The 23,374-nt window shown below is 49.5% G+C and overlaps 1 protein-coding gene across 2 annotated transcripts; it reads left to right on the top strand.

The window, feature by feature from the left end:
* The first annotated feature begins 4,864 nt into the window (after positions 1-4,864).
* Positions 4,865-18,608, top strand: LOC131398371 (melanoma antigen preferentially expressed in tumors-like). 2 transcript variants are annotated; one of them, XM_058531878.1, is made up of 6 exons: positions 4,865-5,042; positions 5,638-5,765; positions 13,131-13,197; positions 15,245-15,564; positions 15,983-16,591; positions 17,725-18,608. In XM_058531878.1, exons 3-6 carry the CDS (start codon positions 13,162-13,164, stop codon positions 18,299-18,301), a joined length of 1,542 nt encoding a protein of 513 aa, XP_058387861.1. In that variant the 5' UTR covers positions 4,865-5,042; positions 5,638-5,765; positions 13,131-13,161; the 3' UTR covers positions 18,302-18,608. The 2 variants fall into 2 exon arrangements, with proteins under 2 accessions (XP_058387861.1, XP_058387862.1); XM_058531879.1 differs by having other exon boundaries at positions 4,865-5,765.
* Positions 18,609-23,374: the final 4,766 nt, after the last annotated feature.

Genomic DNA, 23,374 nt, shown 5'->3' with positions numbered 1-23,374 from the left:
CAGGAGATGGTGACAGTTTGTCTCAAAGTCCCAGACACTGAAGGAAGCTGGGTCAGGGCAGACTGAGCCCAGGACCCTGAGAGGAGGAGAAATGAAGAGAGGGGTGATCCAGATGAACCTGAGGAGGACGGGGAGAAGGGTCAGTCCAGGCACCCAGATGACTCTTCTCTGAGGACTGTCGCCTGTGTCCTGAGTGAGGAGGGGGAGGGGGAGTGGAGCCAAGGCCATGGTGGAGATGGCCCAGAGCTCTACCTCCTGAGATCCCAATGCTCCAACAGGACACTCAATGCTCTCTCATCCTCTTTCCGTGTTCTGAGATGCAGGAGGGGCCTCCACACAAAGCTGCTCCTGAGCTCTGAAGTTTCTTAGTTCCTCCTTTGCTTTGTCAGGGGAAGAGGGAGAATCTCCCTCTGCCATTTTCCTTAAGGTTCTTATGGCTGGCCAAATAATTAACAAGACACATTAGCAGGAGAAAATAATACCAAGTTTAATAACATGTATACATGGGAGAAAGCAGGGACACTGCGTTTCTCCACACAATAGCAGAAATTCTCATCTTAAATACCATGTTCAGCCAATGACAAAGGAGGATTTTGGGGGTGGGGGAGTCAGTTACAGGAGATTACCACTAAAGCACAGTAAACAAGAGTAAGGTTATTATGCAGATTTAAGGCCTCACCTTCCACATTGATAAGCCTCTAGAAATGAGGCCATCCCCCCCTCTTCCCAAAACAGAGAGGGAGATACCTTTACAAATGGAGATTTCTCTTATAAATGTAAATGATTGTCTGGCAACTCCTGGCAGGGCCATCCAGAGAATGTGGCCAGAGAGACAGAACTTCCTGTAAAATGGGCTTGTTGGTGCCTTTTCTCTTGTAACCTCTATCCTACATTCTCTTTACAGCCGTCATGATAGATCTGTTCCGGGAAGGAGCCACCATGTCAAATTCTTTAGGCAGTTAGTGGGGGAGGTCAAATGTCCCTCAGAGAAAACAACCAAGGTAAAGAGATAGATTTCAGGATGGCCAGATCTTGATCTCCCACAGCTTTAAGCCCTGAGGCTTGTCACCCAGGGGAGTGTGCAGACGCTCTGTCTTAGCCAGGAAAGGTGTGTGTGGGTCCTCTTCCCAAAACGTTGCTTTGAGGCTGGATCTGAGGGACACAAGCTGGGGAAGCACCACTCTTCAGTGAGCACCTGGCCTTCTAGTGAGTTCTCCTCCCCACACTCCTAGCCTTCCCCTGTCACACACTAAGGGAGGGTCCTCCTGCCCTCTGCAAGCCCAGTCTCTGCAGGAAGCCTGAGTCTGAGATGACAGGATGCTGACCACTGCCCAAAGGCTCCTGCCTTTCCTTCTGAGCTCATTCATAGCCACCCCATAAGAATTTTCAAAAATGGTGGTTCCCCCCATCAGGACACATGGCCTTGGGATGCACACCAGCCCTCCTAAATTCTCTCCAAGACCTTCCACACCAGCTTAATCCTGCAGCAGATTGGGAGTTCAGAGGCCGTTTCAGGCATGTTATTAAATCAGGGGCCCATTGTGCACCGGGTCTCATGGCAGCACAGCCCCACCCTGGGGGCAGGGAGACCCACACCAGGACTTGACAGCCCCAAACTCCTTCTTGATTTGTCCACTCTGTCTTGGACCAGTGGCTTGTCCTTCCTAGTCTCAGCGTCTTCACCTGAAAAAAACTAAGCCAGCATTCAAGTTGACAGCCTCCTGGCAGGAGTCTGGCTAGAAAATCCAAACATAAATGTTTCCATGAATTGGTAAGCGATCTATGACTTTTATCCCCAGCACGGTTAGGTGGAGAGTTCAGGCCCTTTCAGCTTCAGGTTTATTGCAGGGGGTCACAGAAAACAATATTTTCTTCTTTCAGTTCTCCTCTATCTCATCCCCCAGACAGGTCAGCCTAAACCAGCATCTCTCAGCTCCAGAGACAGAGCAGAACATGCTCATTCAAATGCGTTCCCTGCCCTTTTTTCACTCATTAAAGATTTTTAAAGTCTCAGTTGTGATCATTATAATTCTATTTTTTCATGTTTCTAAAACAAAAATAGCTCTATTTTCATCTCTAGTCAAGGAAAAAAACTATGATACTAAAAGTTTTAAAAAGTACAGAAAAGTCTTTTCCATAACCAGCGTTATCATATATATATATTTTTTTTTTTTGCTGAGCAAGATTCACCCTGAGCTAACATATGTTGCCAATCTTCCTTTTTTTGTATGTGAGCCACTGCGACAGCATGGCCACTGACAGATGAGTGGTGTAGGTGAACCGAACCAGGGCCGCTGAAGTGGAGCATGCCAAATTTAACCACTAGGCCACCGGGGCTGGCCCCAGTGTTATCATCTTAGTGGACATCTTCTGGACATTTTAGTTTGCTTATCTAAAAAATTCACAAATGTGAATTACATATATCCCAGGGGAGTGGAGCCGTGTAACTTTCATTCCCTCCTCTATATCCAGTGGAGCCCCAGCAATATGGTAAACATTTGTAAGCGTTACTTGAAGCAATGAATAAATGAACGTTATATTCACGTTTAATTTTACATGAATAGGATTGCATTTTATAAACAATCACGTGACATGCATTTTGCTTTCAAATATTACAGACATCATCTTTTTAGTGTATTAATCACAATGAGCATTAAAACAGAAAGCAGATAATGAAAATACCAATGAGCAATCTTCAAATGGATCCCCTTTTCATTTCAAGCCCCACAGACCCATCAGCGGCCCTCTCCAGCACTCTTCATCACCCTCCCCTCTGCCCCAGTCTCCTTTCTATTCTCAAATTGGCCAAGCACTTTATCAGGATTTGTGCAGTCTGTCCTCACGCCCAGAACAGGATCCTTGCAAGCTCCCACGGCTGCTTCCTGCACAGGCCTCAGACAGGGGTTCCTGACCAACTGGCAGGAGTTCATCTGCCTTTGTAACTTTTCATACCAGTCCTTTTGTTTTCTTCAGAGAATTAGTTACAACTTCCTGCTTTAAAACAATGGACTTCTTGTTTTGGGTTTTTTTTGTTGTTTTCACTCTAAACCTGAAGAGCCAGACTCGTTGATGTCCTTAAGCGTTCCATCAGCAGCCACTCAAGGACAAATGTGTGTTGAATGAGTCCAGAAAAGGAGGGAGGGGGAGGCAGAGAGTCTCCAGTTCCAATGTGAAAAAATTGAGTTTTTAATCAGTTCAGTTCTAGCTAACAATCCCAGGTCCACTGGGGATCAATGCAATGACCTCGTTTGTGAGTACCTATATATTCATTCATCATTCATTCATCTGTGTAGCTGGAAACCTTAAGCTCTGTTAGCTCACAGGCTAGGGATGTCTGGGGAAAAGGCAGGGTAGATCCATGCAAAACAGCCAGCCTCACAGCCCGCCTGTTACTCTCAGCCACCACGACCTGCCTGTGGCCTGTGGTAAAAGATTTAGGGTCACTTGCATGACAAGGACACACTGCCAGACTCAATTCCCAGGACCCTTTTCAGAAAAACACAGTCAGGAAGTTTGAGGAGGCCCAGTACTTCCCAGGACTGAATGAGGAAGCTAACTTCAAAAGACCCCAAGGAGGTCCCTCTGGCCAGCTTGAATGACAGGGGTGGGGCCTGTGCTTTGCTCTTAACCCCTCCCTCTCTCTTCACCTGGAAAGAACCCTCACTCATCTGGGTCTTGCCATCCCTCCAGAAGCCTGAGTTTCCTCCCCTAAAGGGACTGGCGGGAAGCAAGCACCAAAACCTGACACAGGCCTTGCAAACATACAGGATTCCAGGTCCCAGCACCCCCTAGTGGCCCCAGACACAGATCCCATGGTTAAGGGGCACAGCTCTGAGAAAGGCCAAACACCAGGCCCTGGCGCTGTGCCTAGCCACCTCTCCTCAGCATCCTTTTTTTTTTTTTTTTGCCGGGAGGACTAGCCCTGAGCAAACATCCAATGCCAATCCTCCCTTTTTTTTTTCCCCCTCTTGAGGAAGATTGGCCCTGGGCTAACATCCTTGCCCATCTTCCTCCACTTTATATGGGATGCCGCCACAGCATGGCTGAACAAGCAGTAGGTCGGTGCGCGCCCAGGGTTCGAACCTACAAACCCCGGGCTGCCGCAGCAGAGTGCAAGCACTTAACTGCTGCGCCACTGGGCCAGCCTTCCTCAGCATCCTTGACCTGCTCCCTCCTGAGGAAGGTCCGGACCACATTTGCAGTTTTCAGGCCCAGCTGTGACTTTGTCCAAAGGGATTTGTTGGTGAAAAGAGGAGAAGCCCTGCATTTAGGACTAGCGAAAGCCAAAGTCACCTGAAGGATCGGGGGAGGTGAGTAGGGCAAAACGCAGGAAATTCTGGCTTCTGAAAAAGCTCTGGAAAACCAAATCCGAGGGGGAGACTGAGGAAAGGACGCTCTGGCGAGAGGACAAGCTAACTGAATCCTGGCTGGGGTCTCCTCTGCCCCAGGGGTTACATAAATGGTAAGGTCCAGGGTAGAGGGCACTGGACCACCTAAGGATAGAGACATCTTTTGTAGACCAGGGAGGTGCGCATGGCGCGAGAACCTTCGCAGAGGACCCGGGAGGAGCAGGCCCTGGCCACAGACAGAAAAGGGTCGTCTGAAGCGCAGGCCCAGGGGTTGGGGGGCTGAGTTGGCGGTCGGGGAGTCAGGCCACCCCCTTCTCCCGCCCCATCCGTGAGACGCCTCATCCCAGTCCACCTCCATCCTCCCAACCCCCCCACCCCATCCCCCATCCCACCCCGCCCCCACTCTCTCACCCCCTGCAGTCCAGCGGGCCGGGCCACAAGCGCCAGCCCTCCCCCTCTCCCCGTCCCCTCCCAGCCTATTAAGACAAACCCCTTCTGGACTCTCTAGTCGACCCCACTCGTGAACTGAGCCTCTCGTGAGATTTGCCCTAGAAGGAAAGAGAAAGCAGGATTGGTCCGATGCCGCTATTTCCCAGTGGGCTCCGCGGAGTTTGCTGAGTCAGCGCCCGGTTTTTTCCTGCCAGACGCTGCGCCAGGGAGGCCACGTGGCGAGGTGCGCGGGCTGGGAAAAACGTGAGTTCAAACCCTGATTCCTCCATTTTCTTGCAGCGTGACCTTGGACTAGTCACTGGTAAACCCTCCCTCCACGCCCACGCCTCTATTTTCCGTCTGAAAATGAGTTATCACAACAGGGAGTTGGAGTGAAGACCGAAGGAGATAACGTGCTGGACTTGGGTCAGCCAGGCCGCCCGCTCCGTGAAAGCGGCCGCAGTCCTGGGTTTCACACGTAATAATTCCTCGAACTCAGGCGGCTGCGTTTATTGTTTGATCTCGTTAGTTGGTGGGTTTGCACTTGAAATGGGCTAGCTGCTCTAGAAATCCGGCCCCTCTGGAGGTGTGGGGGGCAGAAATGTGACTACAGGAAAGGGGTCCATGTCCAGGAGGGAAGGGTCGCTTTTGAGCAAGCGCAAGGTCTGCCACTCAGACTGTCCTCTGGTTCAGCTGATGAGAAATTAGTGGTCAGTTCTGGAGATAAGAGGAGAGTCTCTCTGTGAGGGAGGGATCAAGTCTCCAGTTTTCAGTTTCCTAGGCAGCGTTCTTAGAGATTTTCTCAGGAGCCCAGGGCTTCTGAAATACACGTGTTAACACACAGTCTCTCTGTTTGGAGCATTTTGGTTCTCGCCCTCAGACGTGGGTGGACACGGGTGACTGAGACGGTAGGAGACGGGGAAACCAGGTGTTGGAGGACCTGAGGCCAGTCTGAGCTAGAGCGGAGTGGAAGGAAGACGACTTCAGGTAAGCTAGTCTCCTGAACCGTCGTGTCGGCTGTCCCAAGAAGCCCTGTCGCCCGCGCCCCTCCCCCCCCCATCGAGGAGTTAGGTAGAGTCTGCATGCTGAGGCTCCTCACAGTGGAGAGGAAGACGCACGAGCAGCCTTTATGTTTTTCAAGTCATTTCCCCAAGAGAGCGTTTGTCCTGCTGCCGTTTTATAAGATTCATTTGTAGTGAGTTAGGGCTCCCATTCCTGAAGGCATGGTTATGTTCAGAACCTCTGCTCGGGGTGAAGGAGCAGGGCTGGCATCAGAGCCCAGAGACTGGACTCCTGTTTGGTGTCAAGCAGGGACAGAGTGGGTAAGCCCAAGGAGGTTTTGGTCTGATGTCCCCATGGGCTTGGATCGCTGGGGGTAAGGGACGACACTCCTTGAAAGATAGCAACAGTACTGCACAGCTTGTCCTCTGGCTACAGCCATAGGAGGTCAGGGAGGCCATGTGGCCTGGCTTGGAGCTGGAGAATGGAGCGGGGACCTGAGGCCCAAGAATGTCCTTGTGCATTGGGAGTGTTGGTATCTGGACACCTAGTTATAACCCCCAGTGTCACTACTGTCTCCAGAGCAGGAAGTGGTGACCTTTTGTCCCAGAACCACAGACACTGAGTTTGTCAGGACAGACTGGGCCCAAGACCCTGAGAGGAGGAGGACCTGCAGAGAGGAGAGGTCAAGGTCACGACTCCAGAGGAGTTTGGGGTGGAGGGAGAGAAGGGTCACCCTGGGGCTGCCAGAGGTTCCCTCCTTAGTGTCTGTCACCTGTGCAGAGAGCAAGGAAGATGAGCAGAGCAGAGCCCAGGCCATGAGGGAGATGCCCCAGAACTCTGCCTCCTGCAGCCCCAGCGCTGGGCTGGGCTCCCCACACCCTTCTTATTCCTTGCCTCACATGTGGAGGGTCCTCGATGCACATCTGCTCCCCAAATCCTGCAGGTGATACCCTATCAGCAAATTTGCTTACTTGCTCCTGCCAGGGGGGTGCAGGGTGGAGAGGTATTTTTTCCCAGGAGTTGTTCTGAGCCTGGAGCACCAGAGAAACCAGCTGCTGAGCTGAGGTGCCTCAAGACAGCACAGATCTTTCTGAATTTCTCTCTGGGAATATCAAACTCCCTCCCCCTGTCCTCCTATATGACCTGGCAGGGCCCACAGACCTCAGCTGAGCACAGACCTGCTGAGCACCCCCGACTGTGGTGAGTGATGTCACCAAAATGAGGCTTTCTGCTCTTGTCCCTAACCTTGTCCACTATTGCCACACATAGAGAATGGGATGTTCCCATTCTAAAGCTACTTCTCGAGGCACTCCCCACAACAGGATGGCACAAGTGACGGCCACAGGGAGGCCTAGACCAGGAGCCAGGGGCCTCATTCCTGTGTCACCTTCCCATGGCCTGCTCTGTGACTCAGATGCAGGTGACTCACCCTTTTGAGCCCCAGTTAGTGTACATGGAAAGGAAAAATCAGTCTAAGCCCCCCGTCTCAAGAGAGAAGCTAATGAGACTAGGGAAGTGAAATACTTTGGTAATTTCATAAGTTATACCAAATGTGAGCAATTATTTTTATTCGTCATCGTGATTCAGAGTCCAGGTTCAAGCTCGCATTCGCCATCTCGCAGAGCAGTATAAATGAAGAATATGGTTGTGACAAAAAGGATGAAGATGTCCCTGGGGCTGGCCCAGTGGTGTAGTGGTTAAGTTCGCGCGCTCTGCTTTGGCTCCCAGGGTTCGCAAGTTTGGATCCTGGGGGTGGACCTACACACCACTCATCAAGGCGTGCTCTGGTGGCGTCCCACGTACAAAACAGAGAAAGATGGGCACAGGTGTTAGCTCAGGGCTAATCATCTTCAGCAAAAAGAGGAGGATTGGCAACAGATATTAGCTTAGGGTCAATCTTCCTCACCAAAAAACAGATGTCCCAGAGGAAGTGATGCTGGCAAAAATCTTCACACTAAAGGAACTATCTCAGAGATTGGCATGACATTGAAAGCACGAAGGATAAAATGTTGGAAGCTTATCCACATTTGGAAAGCAGTTCACCAAGGTAGGGAAAAGATGCTCACTCTGTATCAAAAGTTATATGGTGAGAAGAACCACAGGCAATGTTCAAAGTGCTTTTGATAAGTTTTTTATAAAGAAACAAAACAGTTTTAATTTTTAAAGTTTAAAATCACAGTGTGCTAAATAGTAGTTTTACTTTTTTATCCATTTATTTATAACTGATAGAGAATTCCTAATGTTTTGACAAAAACATTCAGTGGCCACAGAAAAATCAAAACTTTGCCTGAAGGGCGGGCCCCGTGGCTTAGCGGTTAAGTGCGTGCGCTCCGCTACTGGCGGCCCGGGTTCGGATCCCAGGCGCACACCGACGCACCACTTCTCCAGCCATGCTGAGGCGGCTATCTACTGGGGCTTTGGGGAGAAAAAGGGGAAAAAAGGAGGAGGATTGACAATAGATGTTAGCTCAGGGCTGGTCTTGCTCAGCAAAAAGAGGAGGATTAGCATGGATCTTAGCTCAGGGCTGATCTTCCTCACAAAAAAAAAACTTTGCCTATGGATTGTTAAGCCTGCTTGCACAGTTTCAGCTTGCACAGTCGTTTTCATGGCCCTAGTCTACCGTGCAAAGCAGGGTCAGCCTGTGATTAATCTATTTTTCAGCTTGCTTGTTTTTCGTTTGCCTACTCAATAGAATGCAAGGTCTATGCCACAGAGTTACCCCGAGAGGAAGACCATGGGTGTCCCAGCCTGTCACCCAGAATAGCAGTTGATGTGCTCTAGACCCTCAGTTAATGTTTTTGAGTAAGCCAAGGATTGAGGATAGAGGAGGAGTCTGGGTATGAGAGGAGGGGGTCTGCTGTGCCGGAGACACCCCTGTGAACATGTCCACTCTGCCCCAGTGCTTCCTGCCAGCCCTCAACTCATGACACAGAGGATTTTCCCGTCAAATGTGAAGCCAGTGCTCCTGGAATCCTGAGGATCATTGCTCTCCCTCCAGTGGAACAAATTCCCCTGGAAAAAAGTGCTGGACAGCCTGGTGTACCTGGTTTTGCTTTCAGCCACGATGACCTTCCTATGGCTTGGAGTTGGAGATTTGGGGTCAGTTGGATGTGATACCAGACCCCATTCTCTCTTTCTCTCCTCAGAAGCACAATTCTATGGTTTAATGAGTCTCATGAGGCTGAAGTGCAAAAGTCCCCAAGGAATATGGTTCTCTAGAACCAAATGCCAAGTCTGGGGCCCTCCCCTTCCCTCTAAACCTCTCCTTCATCTTTGTGTCAGGGATCAGTGCTTGCCACTGTCTCCCGGGACTCTCTGTTGGCCTGACTGTGCCCTTGGGGTGGGAGTAGGGGTACAGCCACTGGCACCTCACCTGGCCAGGGCTAACAAAGGCAGGCCCTGGAGGCACTCCCAGCCCCCAGGTCCAGGTCCACAGTGCCCCCAGTGGTCTCAGACACAGGTCTCCAGCATTTCAGGGAGGACCTGGCCACCTGCTCTGCTGTCAGTTCTCTCCTCCCCCTCATTCTGGGCCCACATGGATCCTCTGGGCCATTTCCTGCCCAGTGCCTCCTTCCCTCAGTCCCTCTGTGTCACCCAGCCTGGAGTGAGCCCTCACCCTGCCCACCCCACCATGCCTCTAGAAGCACCTTTTTCAGGATTAACTCGCCAGGCTCAGGTTGACTTGGATATCAAGCAGGTCCTCGTTGGTGAGGAAGAAAGAGGGACAATCCGTTGGTTAGGTCTAGTTTTTATTGGATTTGAAGTGAAACCACATCTTGTTGAGTACGGGAAAGAGCAGAGAGGGCCAGCAGAGACCTTTAATTTTTAAAAAGGCAAAATATTTCAGGATAAGGAGAGATCTGACTGCAGAGGGAAAGAAGATGTACTGGATCCCTGGTGGAATCTTCTCTGCTCAAGGGCTGGGTCAAGAGAGCTGAAGAGGGGAGAGCTGCTGCATCAGGCCAGTCCCCAGGGCCTCCCATCAGCCTGGCCCCTCTGAAGACCAGTGGAATTGGAGCCTTCCTCTTGTTGGGGTGGGGAAAATCCTGTTTCTGCCCTTCTTGTGTGTGTTTTTTTTGTTTTTGTTTTGCTGAGGAAGATTCTCCCTGAGCTAACATCTTTGCCCGTCTTCCTCTGTTTTGTATGTGGGTCGCCACCACAGCATGGTTGCCAATGAGTGGTGTAGGTCCACACCCGGGAACTGAACCTGGGCCGACGAAGTGGAGCGTGCCTAACTTAACCATGAGGCCATGGGGCCGGCCCCTTGTTGTGTGTTCTTATGGCTGGACTAATAATAAAATTGACACAAGACCAGGTAAATAGGAGAAAAACCCAGTTGAATATGTACATATTGGAGATCATAGAGAAATGACGCTCAAAGAGTGAACAAAGCAGGAAGTATATATATAGTACACAAACAGTAAGTTGTGAGGAGGAGGACAGGAGAAAGAAACTTAGATTTGAGGTAGGTGATTAGTGAGGAATTTAAGCAAAAATTATGCTTGAGGTAGTAAATTAGCAAGGTTTGTTTATGCAGGCTTCTCAGCCCTGAATTCCCTAGCTCTAGTGATCAGGATGCAGGGAGAGTACTTTTCACAGAGGAGATTTATTTCCTGCTCTCGGGGAGCAGAGACAGGAGGGTCAGAATGCCGTTTTTTGCTTCTTAAAAAACTTTAATTCGAAATAATCAATATGCTGTTGTGGGATATTTTGGGGTGGTCTGCCCTGGGCCCCAACTCTGGAACCCTGGAATGGCCATCCTCCAGCATTCCCCCAGTGCCTCTTGGATCCAGAACAGGAGCTGGGCTTTTTTTTTTTTTTCTTCTACATTTTGTGGCTTCTTGTGTTCTCCAAAATAACTCAGTAGAATTGGATAGAATTCCTTGATTTCTCTTGATACCAGTGGAAGGCTGTCCCCCAGCATTGTGGCCACACCGCAGCCTCCAAGAGAGGTGGGCTGACATGCCAGGGATGCAGAAAGAGAGCTGCCAGCTGGGCAGGTGGCGTAATGGTTAAGTTCATGCGTTCCACTTCAGCAACCTGGGGTTCGCGGGTGCAGACCTACACACTGCTTATCAGGCCATGCTGTAGCAGCATCCCACATTCAAAATGGAGGAAGATTGTCACAGATGTTAGCCCAGGGACAATCTGTTTCAAGCAAAAAGAGGAAGCTTGGCAACAGATGTTAGCTCAGGGCCAGTCTTCCTCACCAAAAAAAATAGAGCTACCCAGTCAGCTTAGGCCAGAAGAAAACCTGAAGCACAGAAGCATTTTGAAGACCCCATAAGGACCTGGGGGCAGGTGCTTTGGGATCCCAGTAGGAATTCTGTGAGTGAAGAAGGTGTGGCTGGTAGGACACCCCCCTGATGAGCTCGGAGGCTGCACTGGCCTGTGCAACAACTCAGGACCATAAGGATAACAGGTGACCAGGATGTGGTAGAAACATCCCTTAAATCGATGCCTGGGCCCTGGGAGTCCTGGGCGAGGCTTGATACTGGGCAGGAAGGATGCCCCTTCCTGCAGATGTATTCCTGGTGCTCCTGCCTCCATTGCCACAGCATGTCACCTGGACAAACAGGCTCTGCGTGGAGTGGACAGAGGAGTGTCCCTTGCCTCGTGAGGGAAGACTTTCTCACTCATACTTCACATTTTTAGATCATTTGAAGACAGTGGTCCCTTCTGCCTCCTTGCACCTCCTAGATACTGAGATCCTATAAACCTAAACTTGGACGTCTGCAATTTTCCTGTTTCCCCGAGGTCCTTGTGAAGCCTGGCAGTCAGCTCTTTCTAGCATTGAGATTGTCCAGCCACTCGGTAGGGCAGATCCATCCAAACCCCTCACCTGAGGGTGTCTACCAGTTACTCCCTGCATGGAGCCGAGTCCCAGATTCACCAGGCTAAAAATAAAATCAACAGTGAACTTCAGATTTTCTGAGCAGGCTATTTGAGGTACTGGGTGAAAAGTGCCAGCACTATTTTTGCGCCCACTGGCTGCTCAGTTATCAGGGACATTTACGATTATCTTTGTAAATGTACAATTGAGTTGTAAATCTCAATCTGCTGCAGTTGATTGGTAAAGATGATTGCCTAGAAGTTAAAATGCCCATAGTGTACATTCCAGCTTAACCCTGTTTTATGCAAATGCTGCTTATATGGATGGTAGAGATCTGGAGAAAGTGGTCTCTGGGAAAGATACTAAAATGGAGAACATCCTTCAGAGAATGCCTCCTCACCAGTGGAATTGAAGAATTGTTTGGGCATCACAATGCAGAGGGTAGAGAATAGCCTGGAGAATTCTTTTGGTGGAGAGCTTCTTTCTGTGTTCTGAAACTTCAGAAGAACCAATATGTGACCCAGCCCAGCCTCCCTAACTTGGCATATCCTTAAATGCCAAACATAGCTTCAAATCTCATGAGGAAAAAGGTACTGGTGTTTGTGCACCTGGCTTAATATGGAGAGAGAGAAAAGCAGTTTTATTCGTGTGCCTAATGGGGCTGTGATCAGAATCCTTGTATCTGAGAAGCTTAGGGGTGCGGCCAGAAGGGGCTTTTTGAAGCTGCATTTGCATCAGTTTCCTAGATTGAGGAAACAGCAGTTATCAACATATACTTGGGAATGTGCCTTTGGAGGTCGTGTTTGGAGTCAAGGCACCTGGAAAATGCCTGGACCTGATCTGCCTGTGAGAGGTCGGGATATGGAAGAGGACACCTGAGCCTAGAGAAGGTCCCATGGTAGCAGCTCCTTGATGACGAGCATACATGTGTTTGGCCCATGATTATTTCTTTCTCTGCCTCCAAGATCCCAAAGAGCCCATAGCTCTCAGCCGTCACTGGCTTTTGGAATTGGACCAGTCATATCCTGGGTTTGATCGCCAGTACTGTTCTGGCCTCTCTCCAGCCCACATTCCTGCGCTGAATCTTCTCAATCCAGTTTACTGAGCTGATCCAGACTTTCTGGGAGGAAACACCCTTTACCTCCAGGGAGGGAGGAAGATGGAATCTCCTCCCTGCCCTACCCAACTGATTACCTTGGGTTTAAGGGCTCCCCCTGGTCTCTTCTGTAGCCACTGCCCTTTCAGTTCAAGTCCATCCAATCGAAAGTCTGAATTACTTTACCTTGTCTGGAGTAATGCCCTTGGTCCTATTACGGACGCCCAATGCCCTCTTCTCCTGGTCAGCTCTTCACTGTACGTTTGACCTGACCGTCCCTTAGTTGTACCTCTGTTCCACTGTGAATGGGCACGTTATTTACTATTTTAGGTAATGTAAAGTATAAGTGACTATTTGATACTCAGGAATTTTTCTTGTTTCTTTCTTTTTCTTTTGGGATGACACTACTCTCTGAATAAAGCTGCCTTAATTCAAACATTTGGGAAATTTTGATGTGGCCCAAACTCCCACGGCAAGTGCACTTTCAGGTTGGTGAACTGAACACTGTACTTTTTCTTTTCCTTTCATGAATAGACATGATTCAGTCAGTTATATGGAGAAGGTCAGAAGCCAAGTCAGGGTTAATTGGATGGAGAGCCAGTAATAAGATTTCACTTTCATTTGGAAATTGAAATTTCAGCTAGGATCTGAAAAGGGAAGTGAGGCCAGGAAGGACTGTAATTGCTTCTGAGAAGCCAGAGGAGGGACCCTGAGGCCTGGATCATTAGAGTCACTGCCCTGGTCCTCCCCAGGCCTGAGCAAGGACTCCCTGCACCATGCCCCTAACTGGTGAGTCAGGAGCCTCAGGCTCAGCACGCTCCCATCTTACTGCCCTCAGTCAGGGCCTCCATGGACCCTGTGGCTAGGATCGCATTAGGAGTTTCGCTGTCTTTCCTTATGAATGAGCGGGCTTTACTTTTGCCTTTAGATGCAGTTTTGCCTTAATCCCAAAGATTTTGATTTCTGCTTTGGTTTATGTCGTTTTAGAGGTGTTTATAATACTTCTTAACCAAATAGAGTTTTTTTTTTTTTAAAGATTTTATTTATTTATTTTTCCCCCCAAAGCCCCAGTAGATAGTTGTATGTCATAGCTGCACATTCTTGTAGTTGCTGTATGTGGGATGCGGCCTCAGCATAGCCAGAGAAGCGGTGTGTCGGTGCGTGCCTGGGATCCGAACCCGGGCCGCCAGCAGCAGCGCGCACGCACTTAACCGCCAATCCACGGGGCCGGCCCTTTTTTTTTTTTTTTTTTATAATTTTATTTATTTATCTTTTTCCCCCAAAGCCCCAGTAGATAGTTGTATGTCATAGTTGCACATCCTTCTAGTTGCTGTATGTGGGACGCGGCCTCAGCATGGCCGGAGAAGCGGTGCGTCGGTGCGCGCCCGGGATCCGAACCCGGGCCGCCAGCAGCGGAGCGCGCACACTTAACCGCTAAGCCATGGGGCCGGCCCTAGAGTTTTTTTTTTTTAAGTGAAAGACATCTATTTAGTTGTAATTTTTTGATGACATTTAAAATATTTTGTTTGTGACTAGTAATTAGAGCTCATAATGTTTATGGTTTTTTGATTTTACTAGTTAAAACTGTTTTTTTTTTAAAAAAAAACTAAGAGCTTAAAAAATATTCCATGAAATATTTTTAAGAGCAGAGGCTTTATTCTCAGTGTGAGCTCTTTGTTCCCCTGAATGAAGTGATAATTGTTCTAATATTTGTAGAAGAGACGTGCAATAAAATGGACATCTTGGAATTAGTGTTTTGTTTTTCTCATCTCCAACTTCCACATGCCATATAATACTGTTATGTTGCTTTTGTGATTTCTCATTTTAAAATTTTTTTAGGGCCAGCGCCGGTGGCCTAGTGATTAAGTTCAGCACACTCCACTTCGGTGGCCTGGGTTCTGTTCCCGGGTGCGGACCTACACCACTCGTGTATTAGTGGCTGTGCTGTGACAGTAGCTCACGTACAAAATAGAGGAAGATTGGCAACAGATGTTAGCTCAGGGCGAATCTTCCTCAGCAAAATAAATAAATAAATGAATAAAATTTTTTGATGACTTAACAGCACCCATTATATACGTGTTCCTTCATCTCTCCCATCTGGGATATTTGTTGGAGCTTAGAAAGAGGCGATGCTGGGCCACATTGAGCTCCTTATTTCACTTGTTCTCAGTCCTTGGGTGATAGTCCGGAACTTTTCCCTGAAAAGAGTGCGGTCAGCCCTCAGGCTGCTGGGTACTCACTTCATGGTGGGGCTGGAATTACAGGGAGCTGTGAGTGGATATAGGATGGGGCCACTGGTCATCTCGCCTGCTCCTGGGTGCCTGGTGAGATGCTTGTCCTGCTGCGGGCAGGGGCAGAGCTGTGGCTTTGTGGCCACCAAGTGGAGAATGGAATCTGGTAAACTGAGGATCCTCTGACTGTTGCCAGACCAGTGACTTTGGCCTTGAGTTGGTTCCTCTGAAGGGTGGAGAGATGATGGGGCTTGCTTGTCCTCGGCCTTAACAAGGATTCTCTGCTCCCTGGATGTCTCCCCAGGATACATTTCGTAGCAGATTCTTCAGGATGAGCATCAGAGCTCCCCGCAGACTCCTGGAACTGGCAGGTCAGAGCCTGCTCAGGAGTGAGGCCTTGGCCATCGCTGCTCTGGAGGAGCTGCCCATGGAGCTCTTTCCGCCGCTGTTCACAGCCGCCTTTGCCGGGGGACACAACGAGATCCTGAAGGCGATGGTCCAGGCTTGGCCCTTCGCCTACCTCCCCCTGGGGGCCCTCATGAGGGAGCAGCAGCCTCACCAGGAGACCTTCCAAGCTGCGCTAGATGGACTCGATGTCCTGCTTGCCCAGGAGGTTCGCCCCAGGTGAGGGTGATTCAGTAGCCTGGTAGGGCCCTGGGAACCCAAGCAAGATACAGCTGGGGTCAGAGAGGGTGCAGGGCCCAAAGGGCTAGCCAGAGGCTTCTGATGGCACCAGTGAGGAAGCAAAGGGAAGCCTTGGGGCCGTTGCTGGGGTCACTCCGGGAAGAGGCACCTGGACATGTAGTGCTGATTAAGATATTGAGATGACTGAAGGCACATGTGCCCAGCCCTTCCCGCTGGCACTTAAAGGTGCAAGAAGTGGGGACCAGGAAAGATCCCAGTAGTGCAAGGAGCAGCTGTTGTCTGGGCTGTGGAGTAAAAGCGCAGGTCAGGTGTCTGCTCCTTGCCTAGATTCTGAGATCGCGGTCTTATTCCCTGTTGATCTTAAAGCATCTCAGTGTGTCTCTTGTTCCCCCCGCAGGAGGTGGAAACTGCAAGTGCTGGATTTACGGAAGAAGGCTCGCCAGAACTTCTGGACCGTGTGGTCTGGAACCAGGACTGGTATATGCTCCTTCTTGGAGCCAGAGGAGGCCCCACCCATGAGGAAGAGGCAGAAAGTGGATGGTTCAAGGGTGGGGCTGAAGCAGCCCTTGGCTCCAGTGGAGGTGCTCATAGACCTTTGCCTCAAGGAAGGCACCCCTGACGAGTCCCTCACTTATCTCATTAAGAAAGTCAAGCAGAGGAGAGGTTTGCTACATCTGTGCTGTAAGAAGCTGAAGATTTTTGCAATGCCGATGCAGAACATTAAGAAGATCCTGAAAATGGTGCAGCTAGACTCTATCCAGGATTTGGAAGTGAATTGCACTTGGAAGCTGTCCACCCTGGGTCAGTTTGCTCCTCACCTGGGCCAGATGGGCAGTCTGCGCAGGCTCCTTCTGTCCCACATCCACATGTCTTCCCACACTGCCCAGGTGAAGGAGGAGCAGTGTGTCAGCCAGTTCACCTCGCAGTTCCTCAGTCTGCACCACCTCCAGGAGCTCTATTTGGACTCGATCTCCTTCCTTGAAGGCCGCCTGGACCAGTTGCTCAGGTGAGGATTGGCGAGGTTTCTCTGCAGACCAGGGCAAGCCCCTTTTCTTTTCAGCAAAGAGTGATGGGCATTTGCCGTGTGCCAGCCGTCAACAGTGCCAGAGTGCATGAGTCACTATAAGTTCCACACATTGTCACTGCTCTCTACCCAAGCACGTTATCACATAACCCAAGTGTGTTGTCACATAACCACCAAATAGAGGTTAGAGGTATGATCTAGGACAGATGCCATTAAAAGGGACCCCTTGCTAGCAATCTGTATACATAACGGTGGCTTTGGGGCTGGTGAGGATGGCTTTGGGAATTCTTCATTAGGAAGTGATGTCTAAGTCAAGATGATTAGAAATAACTAAGTGAGGAGGATGTTGACGAAGGGAAAGCCCATCAGACATGAGGTTTCAAATTGTAAGCTTTTGTGCTCAGCAGCTTTATCAACTTGAGCCTCTCCCTCCAAACTTTCCTCAAATTGCCTGTAAAGGGTTGCTTTAGGCTCCAGCTAAGTTAATATGTTGGAAATGCATCATTCTGGAGCTGAGGGAACCGGAGTAAAGGATTGTGAGAAGTGATGGGTGGTTTGTGGATGATACGGTGATCTAGGTTAGTCTCTGCAGGCTGGCAACCCCCGCGGGATGTTGCCGTTCCTTGCCCAAGTTAGCCCTTATGCACATCTCCCGGTAGCCTCAGGCACAGAAATACCAGTAGTGGAGGTCCAAGCAGCAGCAGAAGGAACCCTGAGTTGAAAGCATTTCCAATCGTGCCTGCCAATACTAAGATTTCCTGATTCCCTTTTCTGCTTGAGACATGGGGTCAGGCTCCCCTCTGAGCACCTTCCATTGGTACCTTGGTTGATACTCACAACACCTATGAGGAGTGTGTTATGCTTGGCTGACAGAGGAGCAAAGGGAGCATTTAAGGTTTCATTCACTTGACTCAGTCACACCGCAAATAAGGGATGGAGAAGGAACTCCACTCAAACTTGGACTGACTTGAATGCATCCTTGGGAGTTGACTGTCATCTGGAAGGCTTTGGGTTTTGCTGAAATGGGCATCTCTTCCCTGAAAGCCTGAGTCATCCTCGCCTCCCTCCACCCACCACCTACATCCCCCGGAACTAACTGCTCTGTCTCTCCTTAGGTGCCTGAGGACCCCCTTGGAGACCCTGTCAATAACTAACTGCCTGCTTTCGGAATTAGACCTGACACATCTGTCCCAATGCCCGAACGTCAGTCAGCTGAAGGACCTGGATCTCAGCGGGGTCAGCCTGACCTGTATGAGTGCTGAGCCCCTTCAAGTTCTAATAGAGAGAGCCTCCGCCACCCTCCAGGACCTGGACTTAGATGAGTGTGGGATCATGGACTCCCAGTTCAGTGCCATCCTGCCTGCCCTGAGCCGCTGCTCCCAGCTCACGATCTTCAGCTTCTGTGGAAACCCCATCTCCATGGCCGTTCTGGAGAACCTGCTGCGCCACACCATCGGGCTGAGCAAGCTGAGTCACGTGCTGTACCCCGCCCCCCTGGAGAGTTATGAGGACGTCTACGGCACCCTCCATCTGGGCATCCTGGCTCATCTCCACGCCAGGCTGAAGCAGATGCTGCAGGAGCTGGGACGGCCCAACATGGTCTGGTTCAGTGCCAACCCCTGTCCTCACTGTGGCGACAGGACCTTCTATGACCCGGAGCCCATTCGGTGCCCCTGTTACCTGCCTGCCTAGCTGGGTGCACATATCATAGGCTTTATTCTGGGCACTTGGATGCTGAAGCCCAGACATAAGTGCCTCTTGAAGTAACACAGAAGCCACCATTTCAAATAGCTTCCCAATGTGAGCAGGGGAAAAGGAAGAGTGATTCAGAGTGGGGGGATATTGCGTTGGGAGTTGATGGGATCTTTGGGGAGATGCGTCTTATTGAGTTAGAAATATGAATCTGAATTTCTAGGGGGATATTCTGGTTTGGGAAGTAGATGTGGGAGTTAACCCTGCATGGATGGTTGTAAAGAAATGGTCAGAAATAAAAAGAACCTCAATGTCAACCATCTGGTGTCCTCTATGATATATTAACATGATTCTCCAGTTTGAACCTCAGGAGTCTCCAGTTACTGATTAAATAAGGAGGCATGAGCATCCATGACACCCCAACACTAGGCTGGATGAGGTTCAGCTCCAGGAGTTCACAGCACCATTTATCATTCCCTCCATTTGGTTCTTCTCTCTGGTGCATCTGTTACCTCCTCACTTAGTTTTGTGGCTGTTCAATTGGTCAGCATACGCAAGGTGCATCCTCAGGAACGTGCTAAGTAGCTGATAGCACTACTGGAGTAAAAGTTTTTCATAGGGACCCTCGCTGCTAACTCCACTGAGGCCCTGGACTGGAGCAGTCCTCCCTATGGATCCAGTGGATCCAAAGCCTCCATCCCTAGCTCTTGATGGTGCCAGGACAAGGCTTCACTGTGCACATGTCAGGCCATGCCTGACATCCCACTGGGTCCAGTGGGGTGGAATTCAACTAGTTGTGGCCGGTAAAAACATCTAAATTCCTTTTAGCAAAATACTAAGACTGTATAGTCATGTAACGTTTGTTTACTATTTGTATCCCACATTAAAAATGTGGTATCCTTTTGGGGGGACTAATATCAATGCAAGAATGACTTTCTCCCCAGATTTCCCTTCCTTCCTATCAAGGAGTTGGTAAGCCAACTCCGAGCCAGTGAGATTTGAGTGGATTTGGGGTCCCAATAATGAACAAACCCGTGCCAGATCCTGGGGAGCATTTAGGTGGAAGCAGGAGAACGTCAGACTTGAGAGTTGGGGGTGTGGAGGGCCCCCCTGCTGGACAAGCCATCCAAATGAAAGGAAGTTGTCACACTGTGGGGTGGGACTCCGTGGTCAGTGGGCAGTTGGCTGCCTGGTGAGCGAGAGGGCTTGCTGCCCGCATGCCACTGCCTTCAGGCCCCAGGCTGCCTTGCCTCCCTCACTGCATGGCCTCCCAGGGAAGCACCTGGGGAGCAGAGCACACGTCAAGGCCCAGGGGCAGGGCTGTATCTGCATGTTTCGTGAGTGTGAGCAGGTCAGTCCTGCTTATTCTCTCTCCACTGCCTCTCCTGTGGTGCTGGCCTCTCGTGTGCATGCTGCTGTCTTTGCTGGGTGTCATTGACTTCCTATCTTGCTAGACACAGCAGCTGGCCTTTCTCCACTCTCCTCCCACAGCAGTTACCCTCTGTCCCTCCATTCCAGCCTCCTACCCTACGCTCCATAAGAAAGAACCAGAAATGGGCCCATCAGCTTGTGAGCACACTTTGCCATTTCTGAAAGAGGAGGAAACAGAAATCCATGAAACCAATAGTGTGCCCAACAAAAGGGGATCAGGAAAAGATCTCATCTTTCCTGACGTGCACCCTGTCTCAGCATCCCCGACATAGACCCAGGTTACTGGGAAATTTTCCAGAACAAGAACCAGCACATGGGGCTGGCCCGGTGGCATAGCAGTTAAGTTCACGTGTTACACTTTGACGGCCTGGGGTTCACCAGTTCTGATCCTGAGTGCAGACCTACTCACTGCTCATCAAGCCACGCTGAGGCAGCGTCCCACATAGAAGAACTAGAAGTACCTACAACTAGGGTATACAACTATGTACTGGGACTTTGGGGAGGAAAAAGAAAAAGAGGAAGATTGGCAACAGATGTTAGCCCAGGGCCAATCTTCCTAAAAAAAGAACCGGCACATCTGGAATTTGAGGGAAAGTGTACAAAACGGACAGGCTCTCTAGGAAGAATAGCGAAGGTGAAGCATCACGTCATCTCAGCATCAGGTTCTTCAACCACAGAACAGATAGTAATGATCACCTCATAACATTGTGGTGATGTTCACCTATGGGGCTACTTATATAAAGCACTTGTTGGGGTTCCCCACTCATGGCTGACCCCATCCAGGATAGCGATTATTATGAGCCACCTGATGCAAAGCAGAGGAAGAAAAACAGAAGTCAATGCTGCATCTTCTAAAGTGGGGTGCCCTGCCCTACAGTTGGGACTTTATTTGGCCTAGAGACCTCAATTGAGAGAGAAATCTGGCAAGATTCTTTATTCAGGGGGCCGGCACAGTGGCGCAAGCGGTTAAGTGCACGCGTTACGCTGCGGCGGCCCGGGGTTCGCCAGTTTGGATCCCGGGCGCGCACTGACGGCACCGCTTGGCAAGCCATGCTGTGGCGGCATCCAATATAAAGTGGGGGAAGATGGGCACAGATGTTAGCCCAGGGCCAGTCTTCCTCAGCAAAAAAAAAGAGGAGGATTGGCAGATGTTAGCACAGGGCTGATCTTCCTCATGAAAAAAAAAAGATTCTTTATTCAGAATTTAGACTTTGCCATCAAAATATTCAAAGAGGCATGATATCAAGACAATGAAGTTTTGAAAAATTGAGTTTGGCTGGAGAGATACCTCATCAGTGAGGATGGCCATTTAAGGGCCATGAGGAGGTGGTAGCTGCTGGTGGCCCTTTGAAGGGGAGGTCTCTAGGTCATTAGAAAGCAACCAAGGAGAGTATGGCACACACAGTATGTTGCTTGGTATTAACAATTCACCCTGGAGCCACCTGATCAGCACAGAGACAGGCAGATTGGATTTAGGGTGGCTGGAAGACATGGGTGTGAGAGGGAAGAATCTGAATAGAAAAGAGCCAGAGCACAATCTAAGGCAGCTATGCCCAGGGAATTATGCAGAAGCAGAAATAAAACCAAAACAAGGCCTGAGGCAGAACAAAGAGGTGAAGTAGTTTTAGGAGCGCGAGTTCTCCTACTCATGCTCCTAAAACTACTTCCTATTTCCTAATGCCAAATGAACTATTTCCTAATGCGGAAAAGAACTGCTGACTTGACCCCCAATCCAGAGCAGTGTTAGAAACCCAGATTACTACTACTGCTATCACTGAACCAGGTTCATTTTGCCCGTCACATGAAAAGCCAATCACCAAGACGGGTTTGCACCAGAGAAAGGGTATATTCACAAGGCAGCCAAGCGAGGAGATGGGAGAACAAATCTCAGATCTGCCTCCCTGAAAATAGGGAATCAGTGATATTTATGGGGTAAAGGGTCAGGGTGGTCTGAAGTGTGGGGATAGATGATTGGCAAAAAGGAGAAGTGAGGTGATTGATGATCTGCACAAGTGTCGTCAAACTTCGTGGCTCTTCATAGGACACACGCTCACAAAGTGGTGGCACTGGCATGATCTGAAGGTGGAGTTTTTAACTCCCTGACATCAGGCAGTCACTTATCAGACACCCGCGCAAGCCCAGTTGGTGGGTTGGTGGTGATGACTGGCTTGAACTGGACTGGGGTTGACTCTTAGTTCCTGAAAAACAACTCAGGCACCCATTACCATGGTGACCCAGGCATCAGGGATGTTATCTATGAGGAACCTAGTGGAAGTCGGGTAATATATTGCCTATCTGCGTGACTTTTAAAAATAAGCAGCACGGATAACAATGCGGGGTGAACAACTAAAAGCTGCAATTAATAACTATCAGAAAAAATTTTAGTCACTAGCTACCTAATCATTAATGGCTAACTGTCCACGGGATTCACTGATAATAAGAGGTGAGGGGCTATACAACCAGGTTCTGAGAGAAATAGCTCAGGCTCTGCAGCAGACGTGAAGTCACTGTGAGAAGCACATTTTCATCACCTGTCCAATCTCCTGTCTTTCTGGTGATCTTGTGTCTTAGGCCCTGAAACTTAAAACAGAGAAATTGGCGAAGCAGGGGGAGGCCCCACAGGCTGAGCTGAATTCTGGTTCAGGATTCATCCTCTGCCCAGAGAGAGCAGAACTTCAGCATCAGGAGACAAACCTGGGGTTGTTGCAGGAAGGGGTTGATCCAGGCCCACCTAAGAGCTAGAGAAAGATTATTTTAGAAAGAAAGAGGAAGAACAAGAGGGAGAGGGGATCCAGCATTTGGACAAGCAGAATTTAATATAAGATGAAGAGGCAAGACCTCAGCGGGCTGGCAAACAAAGCAATCACCCACAGAACTTTTGTAGAATGTTTTCTTCAATAAATCACCTTCCAATCCCAAGAAAGTCAGAGCAGGGACACGGATCCCTGAATCTGTGTCTTGGCAAACTGCAGACTGCAGAAGTGCAGGTTGTCGGCACTGCGTGGATCTGAAAGTGCCAGAGTGGGTTTCATACGAGATGCGCCAGTGCTGGGTAGATCCTGGTGTCTGCCGGACCTCTGCCGGCTGCCCACTCTCATGGCCCTGCAAACACCTACAGAGCTTTATCCTAGCCCACAGACTATTCAATAGCATATCTTCCTTTGATGAGATGGCTCCATGTCTTCTTCATTTTACTCCTAGATGAAGATCCATAAGCTCCACTTGCTTCCTCCTTAGCTCAGTTCTGCCCACATTTTAGTTGAAGGATAGCGAAATGTTTCCACGAAATCTCTTTAAAAGGGCGAGAATGGATTTGGACAGAGATGAGATTTGATTGACATACAACTGCTATTGCCTATCAAACCTTCTTCCTCACTGAGCAAGGAGCTCATGCTACACAGTAGGGTTTCTCTTCTACTTGATGGGCATTAACCCATAGGAGGTAGAAAGCTGGGTCAGGGAAGAAAGATGTGCTGCTTCATTCACTCTTACGATAACAAATATAAAAAGGTTTATTAATGTGGGGATGGGGGAAATCCTCTTTCTACCCTTCTTGTGTTCTTATGGCTGGACTAATAATAAAATTTACACAAGACCAGACTAACAGGGAAAACCCAGTTTAATATATATATTTTGGAGATC

The sequence above is a fragment of the Diceros bicornis genome, chromosome 35, assembly GCF_020826845.1.
Source record: "Diceros bicornis minor isolate mBicDic1 chromosome 35, mDicBic1.mat.cur, whole genome shotgun sequence".
Classification (NCBI taxonomy): domain Eukaryota; kingdom Metazoa; phylum Chordata; class Mammalia; order Perissodactyla; family Rhinocerotidae; genus Diceros; species Diceros bicornis.
The sequence above is the reverse complement of the archived record's forward strand: the minus strand, read 5'-3'. Positions and strand labels throughout refer to the sequence as shown.